Raw genomic sequence first — 21,240 nt, forward strand, 5'->3', positions numbered from 1 at the left:
GTAGTCAATCAACAAACATAATTTTAGGAGTTAGGAGGAAACCAGGTTACCTAAAAAAACATACAGATGTAAGAGAAGCCATGCCTACATCTCACAGTGACCAGAAGTAAATAATTCTGGTGGATTTCAAGCTGATACTGATGGATTTTGAGATAGAATTAGCAGTTTTTAGCCATCTCCAAAGACAACTAGGCACATTTAGTGACTTAGAAGGTTTTATTTGGTTAATATGTGACTTGTTCAGAGTTCCACAGTATAAATATGAAGGTTGTAGAAATCAAACCTATGCCTGAAATGCATAGCTCTGTTTTGATCTTTTGATTACTGATTGTACAGCTTATCATGATCCAAGTCACACAGCTTCATAGAAAACTCTAGGAGAGTAGTGGAAAAATATCAAAACTATGGAAAAGGTAAAATAAATGTCCTAGTTTTTGACTGATTTAAATGATCTCAAGGAAGAAGAGAAGAAGAGTACACATAACCAGTGCTGTGGCATAGAGGGAGAAAGCCCTGACTATGGTCCAAGTGATCTGGGTGTGATCAGCATCTCAGGTGTCTGAGATGCTGGCAGGGAGGAATAGATGTGGGCATCCCAGGAGGAGGGCATTTGTTGAAGACCCTCCCTGAGGGAGGTGTAGTCTATGAAAAGGACTAGCCTTGGATGCAAGTCAACTAATGCTGGGGAAGGATAGGGAAGCAAAGGTAGAACATGAAATAACTCCTCTTAGCAGCAGAAGCAGTTGCCAGCACCAGCCCCAGGATGCCCTTAAGATCCACATTGGCCCCAGCTCACTCGAAGAAAAGTCCAAGGGAGGGAGGAAGGAAGAGCAGATAGTCATAGCGATGGATGGAGGTCATTGGGATGACTGGAAATGGTGAGGCAGCAAGGGGAGGGGAAGAAAAAAAGGAAGAATAGCAGACATTAACTGAAAAATAGGAGTAGAACACAACTAGAAACTGGATGGTTAAAAATTATACTAGAAGCCAAAAGCCAAGAAGGCTAAAGAACAGCTCGTAAGGGTGGTCCCCTGCCCCTGAGTTGGTGCAACAACCAAGTTGATTATATTACATAGGGGGGAATGGAGGTATGCAGGGAGCGGGATGTGTGTGTGTCTGTGTGTGTGTGTGTGTGTGTGTGTGTGTGTGTGTGTGTGTGTGTGTGTGTGTGTGTGTGTGTATTTGTGACACCTCTCAATTATCCAGATTTCTACCTCATATTTTTGGTCTGTTTCTCATCAAATCTGTGATTTTTTTGTCAAATCATGGCAGACTGAAGTCACTAAATAATGATATACATTTGAGTTTTACACTTGTTTAACATTTCATATCCTTCAGGAAATGCATCCTAACACAAATCCAAGTATTCTAGCAACTATCTAAGTTTATAAGAGCAATATTCAAAACCTGTCGCTATTTTTGGGCCTTTGTCTCCTCCCACCATTATTTTAAGCTTTGTCCAGATTTCTTGCACTAACAGGTTGAGAGGTATGGTGTGTGTGCTTTGCATTACAGATATTGGTTTTGCAGTCTTATTTTAGTTGCCATCATTTTTCTTACTAATTGATATCAAGCTCATTAAACTAAATCACAATGTTGCACTCCATGTTTCTTTACCCACACAAGCTGATGAACTAATTTCCGGGCTTGTTAAACATGTGACATAAACTGTTCCCCTCCCCCAACTGAGAGCAGTTCATGTTCTAAAGGCGCCTTGCCTTCTGATCCTTGTAAGCATCATTCAGTTCTTGTTAATTCTGTATGGTATGTACAACAAAAATAAAGCAACATTCTTTTCCCGTCTGTCTCTCTAACTGGCACAGTACTGGATTTCAGGTAGTCAAGTAGCATTTTCTAGTTTTGTTGACATACGTAAAGGTCAGACTTGAACCCTGATCACAGCTTTCAGCAGATTTATAGAAATGAGTGAACTGGAGCAAAGGCATGCAGCATTAGATTTTGTACTGTGTCCATAGACAGTGGACGTGGGTAGACGAAAGAAAAAAAAATGATCGCAAATGAATAAAATAAAGAAGCCACCATACCCTATGATTTCAGATGCATGACTGTAAGAAATGCTTCATAGCAAACTGTCCTCATTTTTTCCACTGTTTAAATGGCTACATTAGCAGTTATAGTTAACATACATTTTAGTTTTTTTATGTGACATCTTCTACACATACACATACTCACAGACACACATATACACTCAGCATTTTGTGCTAATGAACGTTTTATTTCCACATTGCTGTTATTATCTACCAGCAATGATTACTAAATCGCTGATTCCAGTAAAGTCATCTGGCAGATATCTCCATCAAATAAACATCACTGTTCATATTAGTTTCTTTTCACTTTTACCTACTTCATATGCGTGGCATTTAACACCATTTGTGACATCCTGGTTCAGAGGACTATGACATTTAGTCATCTACACCGCAGTGTTCACCATCCCACAACATTAACAGAAGTCACCGCTTGAATAAGGCCAGCAAATACCCAACTCTACTGAAAGGAAAGTAGTCAAACAAAATGCTGAAACTGTTCATCAGTCCATTATTGCCCTCATTCTACTCATAGTCGCTAAGCAATCCCTTATTATCTACTACCTTAAAACACATTTACAAATATTACTGCTTAAATACGTCAGACTCGACAATAACAGATTACATTGACCATAACAGAGCGGCTGGTGCCTTCATCTGCACTACAGAACACATTACACCATCTTTGCAATTCTGAACAACATTAGTTCTACTAATTTGTGCTTACCTGAATTTCTGAATACAGTATTTGTTCATTAGGAATATATACAAGATGCTCTGGGATTTTATGTGTAGATTTGGGTGTAAAATGTCAGATAAATATGATGCCCAATATTCTAATTTCATTTTAAAACACACAGATGGAAACTACCTTGACATTTGGTGGTTCACTGTTATGTCTGGCTGTTCTCCTTTAAGGGAGAACAACTCTAACATATTCTTTTTAGAAATTTTTTAAACTACTTTCTACAAAAGAAAGCTGTATTAGAAGTCATAAGATTACTTGCATGGTAAATACGTTATCTTGGTAACTTATTTATATGCTAATAGTGTAGAATGATTTAAAACTCTCATTTGCAACCACATCTGTTTCCTGTACGACTCCATTAAACTTCACATTGTGTGTATCAAGTTTTAAAGTCACAGGAGCGTACTTCAAAAATGCAATATATTGTAGCCTCCACTGACATAATTTTAAAAGGTGTTTGTTAACAATAGGATTATTAAAGCTGACAACCTGGTTTCAGGGTGGGAAGTGTTAGGTGCTCAATTAAAGAAGCTTTAAAAACAATGAAACTTACAGGAAATGACAACAGTATTGTGGTACATTGTATAAAGCAGAAATGGTAGTAAGGTAGTACATTTTAGTATGCTGTTAATGTTATGTTATGCTGTTAACGTTATTGCTTCTAGTATTATTTCTTTTCTTTCTTGCTTTATTTCCATGTTCAGTTTCCACATTCTTGCTTTCCTAAAGCTTGTTTTACATTACTCAGTCCTTACTGTATGTCACCCTAAGTTGCCCCCACCAAAGCTTCCCAGTAACCCTCATACTTCTCTTATATTCATATATCAACCCTTTCAAGCTTGAATTGATCTGTCCCTTTAGCAGATCAAAAAAGAAGGAAAAAATGCTTAGTGAACTCCATAGTTTCTCATAATTTATTGCCCCTGAACCTCCTTTCTATACAATTCTTATTTTTATGGGGTTCAGTCTTGTCCCCAAATTAACCCCCCCCCCCCGGAAAAAAACTCAGTAATCTGTTCTCCATCTCGTCTGGGTATATGAGTGCACTCCTGCAATATAGATTCCTAATTCCGTAATACTCTTAGTAATGACTTAAGTAAAACACTTTTGCTTTATTGAAGACATGGAAAAGTTCACCTTAAATGAAATATTTATTTTACTTTAGCTAATGATTCTCTCTATTGCAATTTAACTAGTTTTGTATTCCCAAAATGCATACCTAAAACATGAACATATTTTCTGAAAAAATATATCCCTACAAAAGTAAATTTGCCACCAAATCCATGTCATTAGTTTTTGTTCAGTTGTAGCTCCGCAGTCAATGTTTGAATTTACAAGAGTAATGAAAAGAACAAACCTGTTATGTCCTGCTACTTCAAAAATCATCTACACAGGTCACAACAGTTGTTATGCTGTCTCACAACATTCCCATCTCCATGACACGGTCTCTTTTTTTAAATCCATAACTACTGCATTCATGCCTTTATCAAAAATCAGTGGTGTAAGTGGACATCCTTATCTGATTTCTATCTTCATCTTTAAATATAAATTCACATATTCCCTTTCTATTCATCTTAATAACTTATCCTAACATGTAACTTCTTTATATTTCTGATAACTGCACATACATGTATTCTCAAAAGCTGTTGACACATCACAGGCTATCCTACAAAGACTTTGGCTTTCCATTAGTTATATCAGCCCCTCTCCTGAAATACCTCCCAAACCGTCTTAGTTTTATCTGCTTAAAACTGCTTTATAGCTTTACTTATCCTACCTTAATGTTAGCTATTGGCCTCCAGTTCTGTAAATCTTTGCTTGCCTTTTTTTTTCATGTAAACTTAATGAAAGCAATTCATTTCTTCCAAATACCATTTGCAAACCATTCATTCAGAGCATTCAAACATGTTTTCTTTTTTCACATTTGTTTATTTTTATAAATCTTACAACACAAACCATTTAAGCCTATATCATATTCTTTGTAGAGTTTTTTTTAAAACGTTTTCTTCCTGTGTTAAATTCACTGTTTCCAGGTCCAGCCTCTTCACAGACCATATACCTTTCGCTTTTCTCTCTCTTCTCTCATATTATCTTTCCTAAATATTTCTTTACTAGTTCATGCATAACAGTTTGATATGTGATCGCCCATTCTTTGCTTGAACATGGTTTCTTGAGGCTGTTTTTCCTCGTATTTGATTTTTCACTATGTGATGCTACAAGTTGTGAATGATTACACAGTGCTATTGTGCATTCTGAGTTTGTAGTGTTATAGAAAAAAATGCAGCATTTTAATTTTTTTTTTGCTGTTAGATTTTTCTCTAAGAAGCAGCAACTTTGGAGTAAGCATAAAGCAAGGGGTATTCAGACCCACAAGGGGGTACTGGAGGTTTGTTCTTTAAAACACTTGTTCTTATTAATGGATTTATGTAGCTTCTTAAAGCTTTTTTCTCTCGAGTACGTTTGTTGAGAGAAGTTCAGTACTTGAAGGGATAGTTTCATGAAGTATGGATCAAGCAGACATGTTATGAGGGCCTGCATTTGATGGTATCATTTCGAACCCTTTTTTATCACATCTATAATTCTATAAACATATTCTTTTACAACTCTTTTTATTTTTATTTTACTTAAATGAAATAAAGCTTTGCTTCTTCCTGGTACAGCAAACTGCTGCCCTTTTAATCAAATGTTAATCTTTCCTTTTTTCCTGAAAATTACCCCTGCCTCCTTTTGATGGTCTCATGTATTTTTTACTGTATAGCCTTATAAGTCATCCATTAATTTCACGTTGTGTCTGTCTTTTTCTATTATCACCGTTTTCTCTTATAGCCTAAACTCTGAATTAAATTTATTTTTTTAATGGCACTCACTATTGTGTTCAGTCAGTAAATAAAACAAAAAAACCTCTCATGTCTAAGTCCTTCCTTAATATACCTATTAATTCCTCAGTTCCCATTTCATACAAGCCCTCACGGTCAATGCCATGGTTACTTTCCCTTTCATTTTCTTTAATTTGCCACCACTTCTATCTCACACATGGTTGCTCTGTGATCCAGCCATCACATCATGATATACTTACATTTGTCTACTATCACCTTCTTACTACAAAGTGTAAAATGCATCACTGACCATAAATCCACCCTCATTTATATATATACATATATGTATTGTTTTCTAAGTAGGTCTCTTAAATTTAGCCATCATTACTATCTCCTTCTCTTGTTTCATATTGTTTTCTTCTCTTGTACCTCCCAGGACAGTTACAATCTCCCATCCATAATACTTCTGCTTCAGTAAGCAAACAAGTTTTAATAGCTTCAGTTGCTGTTTTTTTTTTTCCATTAGTGCATGCATAGATCATACCCAACCTTATCTGCCTTTCCTTTACCCATAAATGCAATGGCTTTCAAATGATCAATTACAATCATATTTAACAATTTCTCCAACCCACACTTAACACTGCTAACCCAGAAAATTCATCTTCCTTTTTAATGGTAGAAGAAATCAAAACTCTTGCAAATATACACCCTTCATTATATGATATTTATTCCGCCATAAATTTGCCTTATGCCTTTCAGAATTTAAACTTACTGATAGGTTCATAGGTTCATAGATTAGTACTAGGCTAACTGCCCTTGCAAGCCATTTTAAGCCTAGCCAATTATCCCCCTGTGAGATTCAAACCCTGTACCTTGTGTTTGTAAGGCAAACACCTTAACCATTAGGCCACCCTCCCAACCCCCTTGGAATTAACCAGACAAATTGCTCCACCAACTAAGAATGGCCACGCACCACCACCCACAGAATCGAGAAAGAGCTATCAATCTGTCAATCCTTTCCGTGTCCAGGCCGGGTGAGGTTTCCCATGTTGAGTCAAATTAAGCTGCAAGCTCCACTCCTGGTGGTGCCCTTCTGTTAATTCCATTACGTTTCAGCTTTGCAACCATACTCCCCCCGGAACCCAAAGACTTTGGTTTCCTGGAGGCTCCCCGGCAGGTCATGGAAATAATGCCGCCGGATCGCTAGTCGGCATAGTTTATGGTCAGAACTACGACGGTATCTGATCGTCTTCAACACCACAGAAATGGCAAAACTCTATAAACATTATCAGTCTCCATTATTTTATGTTTTCTCCTCCATCATAAAGTTTTGCCTTATTGAACTAATTTTTCCATCTCATTTGAAATCTCTACTCTTTTTCAAACCATGCCCTACTCTCTATTGATTAGCCACATAGGTCCATTCTCCCTCCACAGGGCTTCAGCAAATGCAATGTAATCTATATGTGTCCCTGCAATAAGTCCCATTTCATAAGATGGGAACAGATCAAAACTATTACAGGCTTGGATGCTACATGACTTGGAAGGGAAACAGTCATGTGAGATGCTGGTATGCTGTCGACCATCGACCATTACTTCATTGTTGTGAGCTGGTCTGGACCTACCCTATACCCCCATGACATGTGGTAGGCAGTGTGAAAAGGCAGGTGTACAATGGAGTATCCCGGAGAATTTGATCCTGCTTCTTTGTTGCTATACTCCTCTTAGTCTCTGATCAACACACAATCCAGAGATTGCTGTTTCTTTCTGGTTCCCAGTTTCCACCCACAAGTCAAATTGGGCATGCCTCAAGCACATTTACCTCCTCTCCCACCCCCACAGAACAGCATGTTGGCATTGCCTTGTCATTATTGTCCCCCCCATATTCACTCTTCCATCACATAGGCCATTACTGGAAACTCAGCCAACTATATCACGGTGCGTGCTTCATCCCCCTACGTCATGTTGCCCACAGACCCTTTCTTCTAAATCTACAACCTCCTTGTGTTATTTATTTCTGCAGTCTTTTCCTTGTTATCATTTCACTTGCCTGCTTTGCTAATACAAACATTTCTTTCTGTTCTGCTTCATTTTTTTAACTTCTATAACATGGTATTTGGTTTTACTTGTTTTTAATAGTCTGGCTCTTCACATTCATCCCCTTTTGTAATACTTTCTTTCTATGTCCTGTATTCTGTATTGGTAATAAGAATAACTCAGGAAATGGCTGGTATATACCCAAAGCACATGCATTTGGTTTGAAGACATTATGGCCAGAGCTGAGTTTAACAACCAGAGTTAAATCCATGCTGAAGTATGGATATGCAGAAGAAGCTGAACAGAACAATGTTGGTTCTTTAGCATACTGTATTAACCTGGCAGTACCTCAGAGTTGCCACATATCACTCACAAGGAAGGAAAAAAGAAGTGGGTTAAGTAGACATCTTTGTGTACACCTAGCATGACTGTTGGATGGGCAGGTGGTATTATCCAGTCTTACTATCAGAGTTCTGCCATCAAAGGAGAAATAGAAGTGATGCATTACATCTAAAGATAGTCCAGTGTCATTCAGCCTGCTTCAAAGACTGGTCCTTGAAAGTGTCTGATGACTGATAATTTAAGAAGTGAAGGACCAGTTCAACAGGGTCTTCTTTCCCCACTGATTCTGTCAAGCCTGTGGTTTCACTAGATAGTAGTTAGAGACAGTGGGACTCTCGTTCATCCATTCATGTGTGTCACAAATTAGATGACAAGGCATTTGGCCACTTTAAGAGAGTTATAGTTACTCCCACCGTTTACCTGTGCTTCACTGAATTGACCTAAGAAAGCATATCTGTATTACGGTAGCAAGAGCCAAAATCATTGACAACAGGCAGTAAATTGCATGTTATTACAATGATAAAGTTGGGAATGCAAACATTTTTTTTCCCAAAAAATTTAGAGAGGAAAAACAGAAGAGCAATTGTCTGACAGTTGCTGAGTTCAGCAGTGCGACCACACACTTATTTAAAAAGATTATTATTGCTCACTTAACATTATGTTTTAACAGGGAAACTTAATAAACTATTGGGTGCAAACTCACTGCACCTAATAATCACTGAAACAATGTTTCACACTCAGTAGTGTTTGGCCCTGTTCCCCAGTGTTGTGTGACCTGGAGTATGTAAGTTAGAGGGATATGCAGAGTGCAGCCTCCCAGCTACATCCTGGACCAACTTTCTTATTTTTTTAAGAAAAAAAAAAAAAGAAACCGATTTGATAATTACCAGGTAGAATGACTTCACACTCATTAACTCTAATTTTAGAAGGCCGTTTAGCAGTCCAAACTACACTTGAAATCATTCTTAAATTAATTTCACAATAGGAGTAAGTGAAGCCAGTATTATTACTAAGGATCATTAACAATTGTTTTTCTGGTCTTTATGCCTGCACTTCTCACTATTAGTGTCAGCACAAATTAATAGTTCCTTTTCAGGCTAACCAATACTACTCACGCTCTATCATCAGTCAGCCATAACTGTGGCATGGTTAACTATATTATAGAAAATGTTCTAAATAATCTTGCAGAAAACACAGAAACAGGATTTGATAGCAGATAAGGACTGTCTGACCATATTGACCTACCTAGTTTGCCCAATTCCTTAACTTCAGAACAGGCCATCAATCATTCATAACTGATAGCTTTTTTCTTACACCTCTTGTTAAAAACTGCCTCTTCAGGGAAGCCATTCTAGTCATCCAACACCCTATTCATGAAAAAAATTGCTTCCTCATCTATCCCTTCAACTTTCCACCTCACATCTTTAAATTGTACTCTCTTGTTTTTGTATGTCACTTTTTTTGAAAAAAATCATTGCCACTTAGACTGTGTGAATTGTCAATGTACTTAGAAATGTTTTTATCATTTGTGGATCAGCAGCCTTTTTCAGGCCTCATTAAAGGCCATGTTGCTGTTTGCATTGCATTGGTCTTGTAAATGTCCTTGCAATCATTGGGTGTTCAGAACTGTACATGGTACTCCAGCTAGATGTTTAGAATAATGCCATCTCATTTTCCACCAGTAGTACTTCCACTACTTGTTTCCTCCTGCAGTGGTGGTGCTGCGGTAGCGTTGTCGCCTCACAGTAAGACGCTGTCCGGTTTGATTCTCAGCCAGAGCGTCTTCTGCGTGGAGACATGCATGAATGGGCGTACCTTCGTTGAAGGTTGTGCGTCAGGCCTGGCAAGCCGGTATGTAAAAATCAACTGCCAATCATTAGCGGACCGGAGTTCCGCTGTGGCGACCCCTAACCGGGAAAAGCCGAAAGACACAAACAAGTACTTCCACTACTTGTCAGTAGTTTCCCCACCTTCCTAGCTGTTTTGTTACAGATTGCTTACCTTTAAGTTGTCAGATACGGTTACTTACAAGTCCATTTCTAATTTAGCTATTGCTACTACTTTTTGACCATCTGTGCATTCTTTTCTTATACTATTTGTTTACAAGATGTATTGTTTTGCACTGAATTATTGAATTCACGCTAACATTCCTCAAATCTAGGCAAATTTCTTTCCTTCCTTTGTATACCTCATTCTTTATCAGCCTTATTGAATATCTTCACACCTACACTATGTGTACACAATCTGTATTCAAGAACATCCCTACCAAATTTTTTTCTGCTTTCTAGTGGTAACCTTTATGACTTGATATTGAAGGCTGCAAGAAAATCAGTAGGAAAACTAAAATTAGGAGGATGAAGGTGTGACATAGCAAACCACAAAATCACTGGACAACGAACCCAATTGACTTAGTAATGTGGTGTTGGATTTGTATTGGTTGGGTAAGAACACATGATTTTAATTGCTGCTATTTAAACATATGAAGTGATTTATTGGATTTAAATTCTGAGGAAGTCTTAGGTTACAAACAGATGAAAGCACTTAGTTTGTTGTTTTTTAACTGTTGGACCTATAATAAATTTGTCTTTTGCTTGTCCAGTTCGTTGTCCAGTGCTTTTGTGGTTTGCTATTTCGCCTCTGGTTCCTGGTTGGTTTTAAGGTGTGACTTATCTCATATTGTCTGTTCACTCAGAATGGTGTAAACTTAGTGAATAATTAGTGTTGGTGTTAATGAATTCGGGGGGGGGTACCTTTTTCCAGACCTTTTGCAATGTCACTTATGGAAAAATTGCAAATGACTGCTCCCAGTAATGACTTCTGCAGTATCCTGCTGGTATGCATCTTTTCATATGAACAAACTCTATGAATGTGCATATTCTTTAATTGTGGGCATATCTTTGAATCAAATGCCATGTAACTTGAAGGTTTTTTTTTCTGTGCTATGCTAGAATTGAAATGAGTTTCTTGAGATGCTTGTATTTCTGCTCTTTTGTGAAACTGTAATTTGGTTTAAATCACTGCTGTCTTTTAGTGCTGTTAGGCATGTTTTGTACATTTTGTGGTATGCTGAATTGCTGCTACACTTGTAGTTTTTGTAATTTGTGATCACACTATGTTGGTAAGGAAGGATTTCAGTGTAAGTAGCTTTTGCCATTTCTGTGGTGTTATATGACCATGTAGGTAATATAGTTTAGTAAAGAGGTGTGGGATACAGAGAGGAACCAGTCATCTCTGCAAAGGTAAGTATTGGTAACCATTTGAAATGTTAGAACCCACTAGAGTGAGTCTCAAAAGACAGAGACTGAATGGGCAAAGGATTGGACCTACATATAATAAGTCTGAGATGCCATTTCTCAGAATATTCCCATTTCTCTGAGGTATGGTGATCTTACAGCTGGTATATAAAAGTTTGGTGGGTGTGGGGAGGTGCAGGGGGTTGCTTGCCCCTCCCCCCAATAAAGAAGTTTTAAGAAGAAGAAGAATTTGTCGAAATTCACTCTTCTCCTGTGTTTTTGGTCTGTTTTTTTTTTGGCTTTTCAGCATTCATCATTTCAATAGGGAGCCATAAAAGGATTGTGTTTTGTAGTGTGATTTTCATTTTTGATCAAAGTGTATTTGCCAGTGAATAATGTGACTTTGATTGTTTGTTTATAGGTTTATTTTTTATTTATTTATTTATTTTTTTATGAGTTATGGCTGCTTGGTACACATGTCATGGATATTACTCCCTTTATTCTAGCCCTTGTGTTAAGTTTGATACCCCCCATCTCTCACGCCTAGCTGTCTAATTTGCTCACTAATATTATATGCAATACTACATCAAATGGCTCACTGAAATCTAAATATGCCATATCCATAGCCCTTTTCTGGTTAGTGAGCCATGTTATTTTCTGTGAAGAAACTATATGAAAGAAAGCATCACTGCAAATAACTTACATTAAAATGAAGTTACTGCAAATCAATTATATGAATATGGAAGCCTTATTGAGTTTATTTTCTTCAGCAATGTGGATTTTATAGTATAGTGGAAAGTGATCCAAGGCACTCAGAGTCTCAATTTATTCAGAGAAATGGTCAGTGGTCAGTCAGTGGTCAATGTAGACAAAGTCCAAACTTTCGGATCCAACATGGGTAAACCCTGGGATTGGCCTAACTCCAAGTACCCCCTGAGTCCAAATCTTAGATTGGGGAAGGAGCCACAATCAGAGGGGAAGAAGGAGCAAGGCCTGGCCCACAGGACAAGGATCAGAGCTGGGAAAATACCCAACTGGATCTGAGTCCTCAGGAACACCCTCATCATATTGTCTACATCTGTTTCTGTCAGACTCCTGGAGGATTACAGTAATCTTAAGGACAACTCTGTGGATGAGGGTCTTGTAATCCTGTGAAAAGATAATTCCTGTAGGGAGGACAACCTGAGCCTATGGCTTACTAGTTTTGGAGAGAACCAAGATTCTGGGAATGGAGGAAGCGATGATCTAATGTTAACTGGCTCTGAGGCTGGAGCAGGATCCACTGGTTTCTAGATATTCAACACCATTCTGGACAAACCCAAGCAATTTGGAGATCACATCCTAGACTCCTTATGCTTCTCCTTGCAATCCTTGTCTTTTTCTTTTATTTTATCAAAACCCTTCTCCTCTGTACTCTTGACTGAATCTTTCTGGGAAACTGGTGAGGAAGAAGATGAAGACTGTGAAGGGGAAGCTTCTCCTGTTGCAGCTGGGAGAAGCCCCTTGAGCACTAACTTGTTCTGTCCCTCTGTAATAGCAATGGCTCTGAAGGAGGCACAAATAGAGCAGTCCTCATCCATGTGAGATGCCCCTAAACAGTATAGCCATTTTGTGTGGGCATCCTGATGAGGGATCTTGTGCTCACAAGCAACACATTTTTTGAAAACTGGAGTGTTTTTCTTTCATTTTGAAAACAAACAGGAAAAAAAAACTCAAAACTAAACACACTAAAGAACAACAATAACTACAACAATGACAATAGTAATAAGGCAAAGCCCTATCTCTAATTATCAGAAAAAATCTACACTGCAAAAATAAGCAACTCAGAATACCAAGTAAGAAGGTAAGAGACTACTTCTACAAATGCACCAACGGGTGATTTTTTTTTTTTTTTGTATAGGTAGTGGAGGCTGGAAGAAAATTGTAAATCACGGAGAAAACAGGAGATGCAAAGGGAAAGAGAAATAACAAAAAAGCACTTAACTGACACCCAAAGCACTGAACCTAGAGATATGTGTCTGAAGCAATTGAGCGGCAAATAAGATTTGAGGTAATTTGGTACAAGCAGGGTATTGTGGATAAGGGGAGGAGCCTGAGCCTTGGATCCAAAGTCTGAGAGTGGCTAAAGTCATATCTGATTGGCTCTGAGGTACCCATTTGTTGAGGAGAAAAAGAAGAAACATCGGATCACATCATTTCAGATAAATGTTCTTTTGCAAGATTTTATTCCCAATTTCTTACATTTGATGTGTAAGATTACCATTTTGGGAGACCATGTAAAACTAATCTGCTTTTCCTTGCATATTAAAGATAAATAATAATTCCCTTTATGTTATCTAATATGGTGCTGATAGTAATAAAATTAGTCTAGCCTGGGTAAGCCAGTGTGTTTAAAATCAGTTTGTTTTTAGATGGTTATACATTCTTTAATGAAATATGATAATAACACAATGTTTAATTTCTTCATCTCTTAAACAAGATCAGTGATACCTAAACTAAGGACTGAAATTATGAATATTTTTGTGCTACAACTGTACTGAAAAAATATGTATCTTATAGACAATAGTGGACCTTCAAAGTTTGAACAGATCATCGCATGGAAAAGCTATGTTTCTTCAAATCCAGTGAACCCGCCTTGCATCATTTCAAAGATTGTCCCCCCCCCTTTTTGTCTTCATATTTTCACAAATATTTTTGTAATGTGATATTGTAAAATAACTATACTTAATTTAATAGATGTTTCTGCATTTAAAATGTGTTTCTGCTTTAGTTTTAGTTATGACTCAAGAGGCGGTACTTATGAGCCTGGCCTTTGCTGTTTTTCTGGGGCTGGCGTTAATGATGTGTATGCGTTGTCGATTCACTAGGAGGAGAAGTAAGTACCATTTTGTGTCCTTTTAATCTTTTTCTTATAATTAGATCAAAATATTGCTGCAGCTACAGTCATACCTGTTAAATGTTCAGATTTTGGCAGAATGCCCCGATTTTTGCCACAGATTTTTGCTCTGTTCCTCTTAATATTTGTGTTTTTTCTGGCAAATCACTGAGGATTTAAGTCGCTAAATAATGACATATAGTTGAGTTTCAGACTTCATATCCTTCAGAAAAATGAACGCCAACACCAATTATTTTATTCTAACAACTTTTTAAGCTTATGAGCAGTATTTAAAATCTGTCCCTGTTTTTGGCTCTTTACCCCCCCCCCCAATTATTTTAGGCTTTGTCCAGATTTCTTGCACTAACAGGTTGATAGGTATGACTACTATTACTAGTTACGTAATGTCATATAGGCTGTCATAATAAATCTGTCTTTACAAATAAAAACAGTATTCATGAAAATCAAGGCCTCAGTTTCCAGGCTTCACTCTGATGCTCTTCCACAGAAGGATTTCACTTTGATGTACACTACATTTAAGGAACAGCTTCATACAGTTAGTTCAGCCCTTACTGACTACACAGTAATTCAGATATTCTATCATTATTTTTGATTTATTTCCAGAGCTTTATATGAGGTGGTCACAATGCTGTCACACCATTGTTGTTGAGGCACGACTCATTTTTGGGAAGGAGTTTGATAATTACAGCATACAAAACCATATTATGATAGAGCAGGCTTTTTTTATTGATTCTAATATTTGTGAATGTAACAAATCAAACATTATCACTCTGTTAGCAAATGCATACTATGCATGTGTGCATCTGCTTGAAAAATCAGTCTGTTACAATTGCTTAAAAAGTACTGAAAACACTAGTTCTAACAATTCAGTTCAATTTTAGTCTAAATTATTTCAATAAGCTTATTATAAAAAAAATAACAGTAAAAATGAAAAATGTATATTTTATCATAAAACCCTTCCAAAACTAGATCATCAGCCAAAAGGGGACCACTTTAAAATTAGCCTTCTGGAAAAAGTAGGTAGATCTTAATGGTCCTTTTTTTGTAGTAACACCTTTATTGAATTTAGACATTGGCAAACATATGTTTATATAAAAGAAAACAAACCATGTTTATATAAAAGAAAACAAACCATATTAAGATGTTCCCAGTTACAAACACTATACATTGAATATATTATTTGGTTTAACTAACATCAATCCAGCATTACCTAAATTACTCAGTTCTTGTCTTCACTTAAACCTTACTTCTCCAAAAACATTATTCTGCATGTGTTATTCCCACAATTTCCATTTATTTCTGTGTAATTTGCTCCTACCTTTTTCTAAAAATACTTCTGTTTTTTTTATGTCTGTTACAATATTCAGTGCTTCAAATACAGTTGGTTTAGACTTTGATTTCCATTTTCTAGTAATATTTTTTTGGCAGCCACCAGAATTAAACTTAACAAGGCCTTACCTTGTCTAGGCAATTCAGATCCTGTATCTCAGCTTAAAAACTAATTTCCTTAGTTATACCCATTTACTCACCTAATATTTCTAACACAGTGCTCTGCAAGGAATTTTTTTAAGTCTATGAACACGTTACACTCCCAAAACATATGTTCCCTCTTTCACCCCCATCACACATCTAACATTTGGAATCTAGCTAAGGAAAATATACTTTGGAGTTTGCTTGGGGGTATAAAAATACCTAAGGAAAAACTTCCAATCAAAATCTTAAATCTTCTAGACTTTGTTGCATACATAGGTACTACCATTGATCCCTTGTGAATTGCTTATCTAGTTTCTCTTCCAAATCCTTTTTCCAGATATCCCCATCTCATTCGCTTTGTCTATGCTCTGATATGAATCCCTGACAGGGAAGACGGTCTCTAGCTTGCAGTAAAAATGACTTCATGGCCTCTTCTCATTCTATTACCTTTCCATCTCTCATTATTTACACCCAATACCTTGGTTCCTTTGCCAGTTTTCTCCAGTAAATTTTGTCCCCCTCTTGCCTATTCTATCTACCCTTAATTGCAGTCATCCTTATCAGCAAAATCTCCTTTCTCCATTCTCATTTTGGCTTAGTTCGTAGAATACTTTCTGCTACTTTACAAATATATTTTTAATTTCTCCAAGTCTTTTGGGTTTCTAATACCACGATGGGAATGGACCCTATTCCTAAGTCAAAGTATGATTAAAGTTCATAAAATTAATATTGTTTCAATCTTTGATGTCAGCAAAAGTGCTCTAAGAAGCACCCGCAATGTGCCCAGTAATGACTCTTTCTGCAATCCGTACAGGGTTACATGTATTGGTAACATATCTAAATATGATTGTATATTCTTTTTTATAAAATGAGTAATCTCCGTGGTATCCCCGAAGTCTCAAACAACCAACTGAACAAGTATAGTGGGTCCAAAAACAAAACAGTGTAAGAAACTTCTCTGAGTGGAAGATGTTTCAGTCCGTATATCTCTAGTTAATCACTGTATATTACTCAGATCAGACAACAGTAGTAGAAGTAGCGAACTCAAACTTGTCTTAAGTCAAAAAAATATATAATTTGAAATGTTGTACAGAATTACTAAGTATTCGAAAGTAATCCAAGCAAGGCAGGCAGTCTGTTTCCAGTCAAAAATCCTTTATTAAGTACACAGAGAGTCTCTGTGATTAATATACAGTGATTAACTAGAGATATATGAACTGAAAATCTTCCACACAGAGAAGTTTCTTACAATGTTTTATATTGTTTTATATTTGTTTTATATTATTTTTTATAAGACCCGTTGCTCCTACTACTAATGGAACTGTCTGGCTATCTTTCTTCCACATTGCTCTCGTTTCTGCCTGCAGATCCTGATATTTTATGACTTTATATTTCTCTGTACACAAGACACTGTAGTCATTGGGTGTGGCGATTTCAGTGATGATTACTACTTTTGTCTTCTTTTCATGGACCACTATATCTGGTTTCCTAGCATCTATCTTTTGAACTGTTGGTAACAGATGATCCCAAGTGATGCAAACTTCATCATTTTCTATGATGCTTTGTGGCTCATGTTTCCAGTGTTTTTTAGCCACTTCAGTACCATAATGTTTGCACAATCCCCAGTCCAACAATCTTGCCACACTATTATGCCTTTCAGTATACAGACCTTCTGCCATCAGTGTGTCACAACCAGCAACGAGGTGTGCAACTGTTTCCAGTTCAGTTTTACAAAACCTACATTTGTCTGTCTCTCCTACATGTTCAGTGGACTTTATAAACCAGTGAGTATGCAGCCCACTATCTTGGGCCGCCAATATTAACCTTTCATCTCTTGGTTTGAATTTGCCTCTCCTTAACCATTCCTGTGTTCATTCCTGATCAACATAAAATTCTTCCAGAAGTTTTCTATACTTGCAACTATATTTATGCATTTTCCACATTTCTTGCCTTCTCATCTGGTCCTTCACCTTATATTCTTTCTTTTGTTTTTTGGCACATTCAGTTGCTGCCTGACTTTTGCCTACTTCTGGTTTGATTTCCATTCCTGGTTGATGCCGATATGCTTCTGCTAGATTAAGCAGAGAAGTTATCTTAGATTTCTTCTCTTCATGTTGCAAAACGTTCACTATGTTTGGGTCTTGTGAGGTCAGCAGATATGTATGGAGTCCCGCAATTGCAGATCTATACATGTAATCAATTTCAAGGAGGCCCATTCCCTCCTTCGGAATGGGGAGTATATAATCTTGGTATGCAGTGATTCTTATAAATCATTTGGTGAGCATGAAGCATCCTTCTTGTTTTCTAATCTATTCATCTTGTTTTGGAGCCAGTCAATTACTCCAAAACTGTAAGCTAGGACAGGAAGGAATTGGTTTATAGGTTGGATTTTGTTCCTATATGTTAACCCTGTTTTCAGCATTAATTTTAGTCTTCTAAAGTATTCCTTACTAAGTTTTATTCACATTTGTTCATGTTTTATTGTTGAGCCTTCATCAATTCCCAAATATTTATACACTCCCTCTTGCCCAAGTTATTTTATATCCCAAACTGATGTTTTTTTGGTGCTGCAGTTTTCCTGCTTTAAAGGTTGTTTTTGCACATTTATCAAGACCAAATGACATTCTTATATCATCTAAAAAAAGTTTTAACAACTTGCAGTTTTGCTTTTAGTTCCTCATCTGATGAGCTTTACCATTGTAAATCATCGACAAAGAGAAGATGAGAAGTCTTTACACTTTGTTTTCTAGGAGCCAAATTATAGCCATGGCCTAAGCTGTTAAGCAAGACAGAATAACAGCGGTGACAGAGAGTCACCCTGGAATATCCCCCTTTGAATTTTTATCCCTGGAATAATGATTTGTCCTTTATCATGGCTTAATTGCAAAGTGGCCTGCCATTGTTTCATGGTCACTGTCATGTAGTCAATCAGTGTAGGGTGTATCTTACACATTTTAAACACTCTTTTATCCATGAATGTGGGATACTATCAAATGCTTTTTTATAGTCAATCCATGCCATACTTAGATTCTTCCCCTTTTTACAGTTCTCCACTATGACTTTATTTAACAACAAATGATCCTTTGTTTCATATGACTTTCTTTGATTGCTCTTTTGTTCTACTGCTGTAATTGAGTTTCCCTCTAAATGACTATAAACTCTGTTGGCATCAATTCCGGTGTATAGTTTATACGTTGTCGGAAGGCAAATTATTGGTCTATAGTTTTTAGGGTAGTTTGCAGGTTCACTCTTAAGTAGTAGCATTGTTTTTCCTGTTGTTAGCCAGGTTGGTGTCTGTTCAGGGTGTGCATATAAATAGTTCTTACATATAGCTAACTCTTCGTGCAAAAATGTTAGTACTTTTAACCAGACGTTAGGTACTGCATCTGGGTCTGGGGTTTTCCAGTTGGAGGCTTTTCTTAACTTTGTTTCAATTTCTCTGGCTGTTACTTCATCCCATTTCATATCCTGTACCTTTAAACTTCTTATTCTTTCTTTTACTTCTTTTATCCATTTAGCATCTTTGTTATGTTTCGCAGGATCTTCATAAATACTTCCCCAAAATGTATCTATTTCTTCTTTTTTTGGTGGTCTTTCAATTCCCTTTACCTTGTTTCCCAACTCTCTATAAAACTTTTTTGGGTCATCAATAAATTGCTTATTTTGTACTTTTCATTTATATTTATCTGTGTATCTTCTAAGTTTTTCTGCCTGTGCTGAGATTTTTAGCTTATTTGCCATAGTGCATGATAGATCCTGGTCTGTTCTAATACTGCACATTGCTTTTATCATGTCTTTCTTAGTATTTTTGTTGATCTGTTCCCTCTTCTATATTCTTGTCTTAATTGCTTTATAGTTTTCCTCTATTTAATACTTCCATGATGGTATTCGATTTGTCCCCTTCTTTCCCTCACTACCCTGTGTTCTTTCAGCACAGTAGGACTTCATCAGTTATTAATTTAGCTGCACAGTAATTATCCTGTTTACTTCTGTTATATCACATGGATCTCTATGGATAGTCCTAATTACTGTGTTCATTTGTTTTATCAACTTATGACTTTTGGGGTTTTATTGACCTTCTGCAGTCTATTTCTTTCCTTGATCTTAATATGTCTATCTCTATTAAATCAAGCAACTCTTCTCTTAGCCTGATTTCTTCTAAACTGAAGGCACATTTTTTATTTTCCATTTCCTGCAGGCATTCTATAGAAAGTTAGCATCTTCCTGTGGCACTCTCTCTTCAATTTCATCCTGTACCATCCGTTGTTCTGTCATATGGGAACTTACTGGCCTGTCACTTCTCAACATTACTCCACAGTTAACCGACCGGACCCCAAAGGCTCGAACACAACGTATGAAAGGTACCAAAAAAGACTCGTACCACTAAAGTTTTCCTTGTAGCACAAAAACACCTCACAACTCTGCCGATGTCTTCCTAGTTGCACCAAGCACTCCAAACTCAGCCGATGTAATAAAACAGCTTTAATATCACAAATCACAAATCACCAAAAATTGCAGTACATGGGTTTAGCGCTTTCATCTACTATAGGTAGACTTCATCAGAACCACTGATAGCCTATTACCTTAGTCCTTTTAAAGCAATTTTGGCGCCAAAAAATCAGGCTTAAAAATACTATCGTAACAATATATATAAAAAACATATATATTAATGCAAAACTAATATTAGTAACATACTGTGTCACAACAGTGTGTATAAACCATATATTTAAAAAATCTATCTATACAAAATATTCCTAAAATTCTCATCTATATTTCTGTTTGTATTACAACAATAGATGGATCACTTTAATATTGTATACATATATTTACATATTTATAACCAACCCACAAATGGTATAACATATAAGTCATATAATATCAATCAAAAATGTAAATCATGAAATATACAACATGTAATATGAATTGTATAGTGTAAAACATATGATGTATATGATATACAATAAAATAAAATGAAATGAAATACAATAAAATAAAATAAAATGAAATGAAATAAAATACAATAAAATAAAATGTGGTCTCCAGTGGTGAGACAAACTAGCCTCGGTCCAAAAGCAAAAAAGGTTTAATGCTTATGTGTTCATTAAGACCTGGCCAGGAAGTGGCATCACATAAAATCTGCCATTTAGTTTCCATGCAGGACAAACCTGTCTTCCAGTCACCACCATACTCACTAACCACTATTTTGTCAATAATGCAAAACTTAAAACTATGATGATCTCCTTTTTCACTTATATGTTTACTCAAAGCATTCTTCAAGTCTACCTTTTTAATTTTGTACAGATGTTCATAAATACGGGTTTTGAGTTTCCTTTCCGTCTTTCCAATGTAGAATCCTTGACAGCTAGAACAGGTTGCCAAGTACACCACTCTCATAGAATTACAATTGCCTTTCTTACCAAAACATGTAGTTCTATTGTTGTTACGGAGTTTAATGGTATTGTTCTCATTAATGTACTGGCAATATTTACAATTTCCACATTTGTGTGTATGTTCATCTATAGATCTTATCATCTCCTTTTTCTTTCCCCCCTCAACTATCCTCTTGATGTTGAATGAGGTTTTATACACACTAGTTGGATGTAAACCCAAAACCGATGTCATTTCCTCTGAGCCTAGAAAGATGTCCCAA

General features: G+C 36.6%; 1 protein-coding gene across 1 annotated transcript in view; it reads left to right on the forward strand.

Moving 5' to 3' along the window:
* LAT2 (linker for activation of T cells family member 2) overlaps positions 1-21,240 on the forward strand; it is a 412,539-nt gene that overhangs the window by 108,894 nt on the left and 282,405 nt on the right. Inside the window, exon 4 of the mRNA XM_044054201.1 lies at positions 13,992-14,096. Within this exon, the coding sequence (XP_043910136.1) occupies positions 14,000-14,096 (97 nt within the window). The 5' untranslated portion in view covers positions 13,992-13,999. The remainder of the gene's footprint in view (positions 1-13,991; positions 14,097-21,240) is intronic.

Source organism: Protopterus annectens, chromosome 13.part0, assembly GCF_019279795.1.
Source record: "Protopterus annectens isolate FY-2018-M chromosome 13.part0, PAN1.0, whole genome shotgun sequence".
NCBI lineage: Eukaryota > Metazoa > Chordata > Ceratodontiformes > Protopteridae > Protopterus > Protopterus annectens.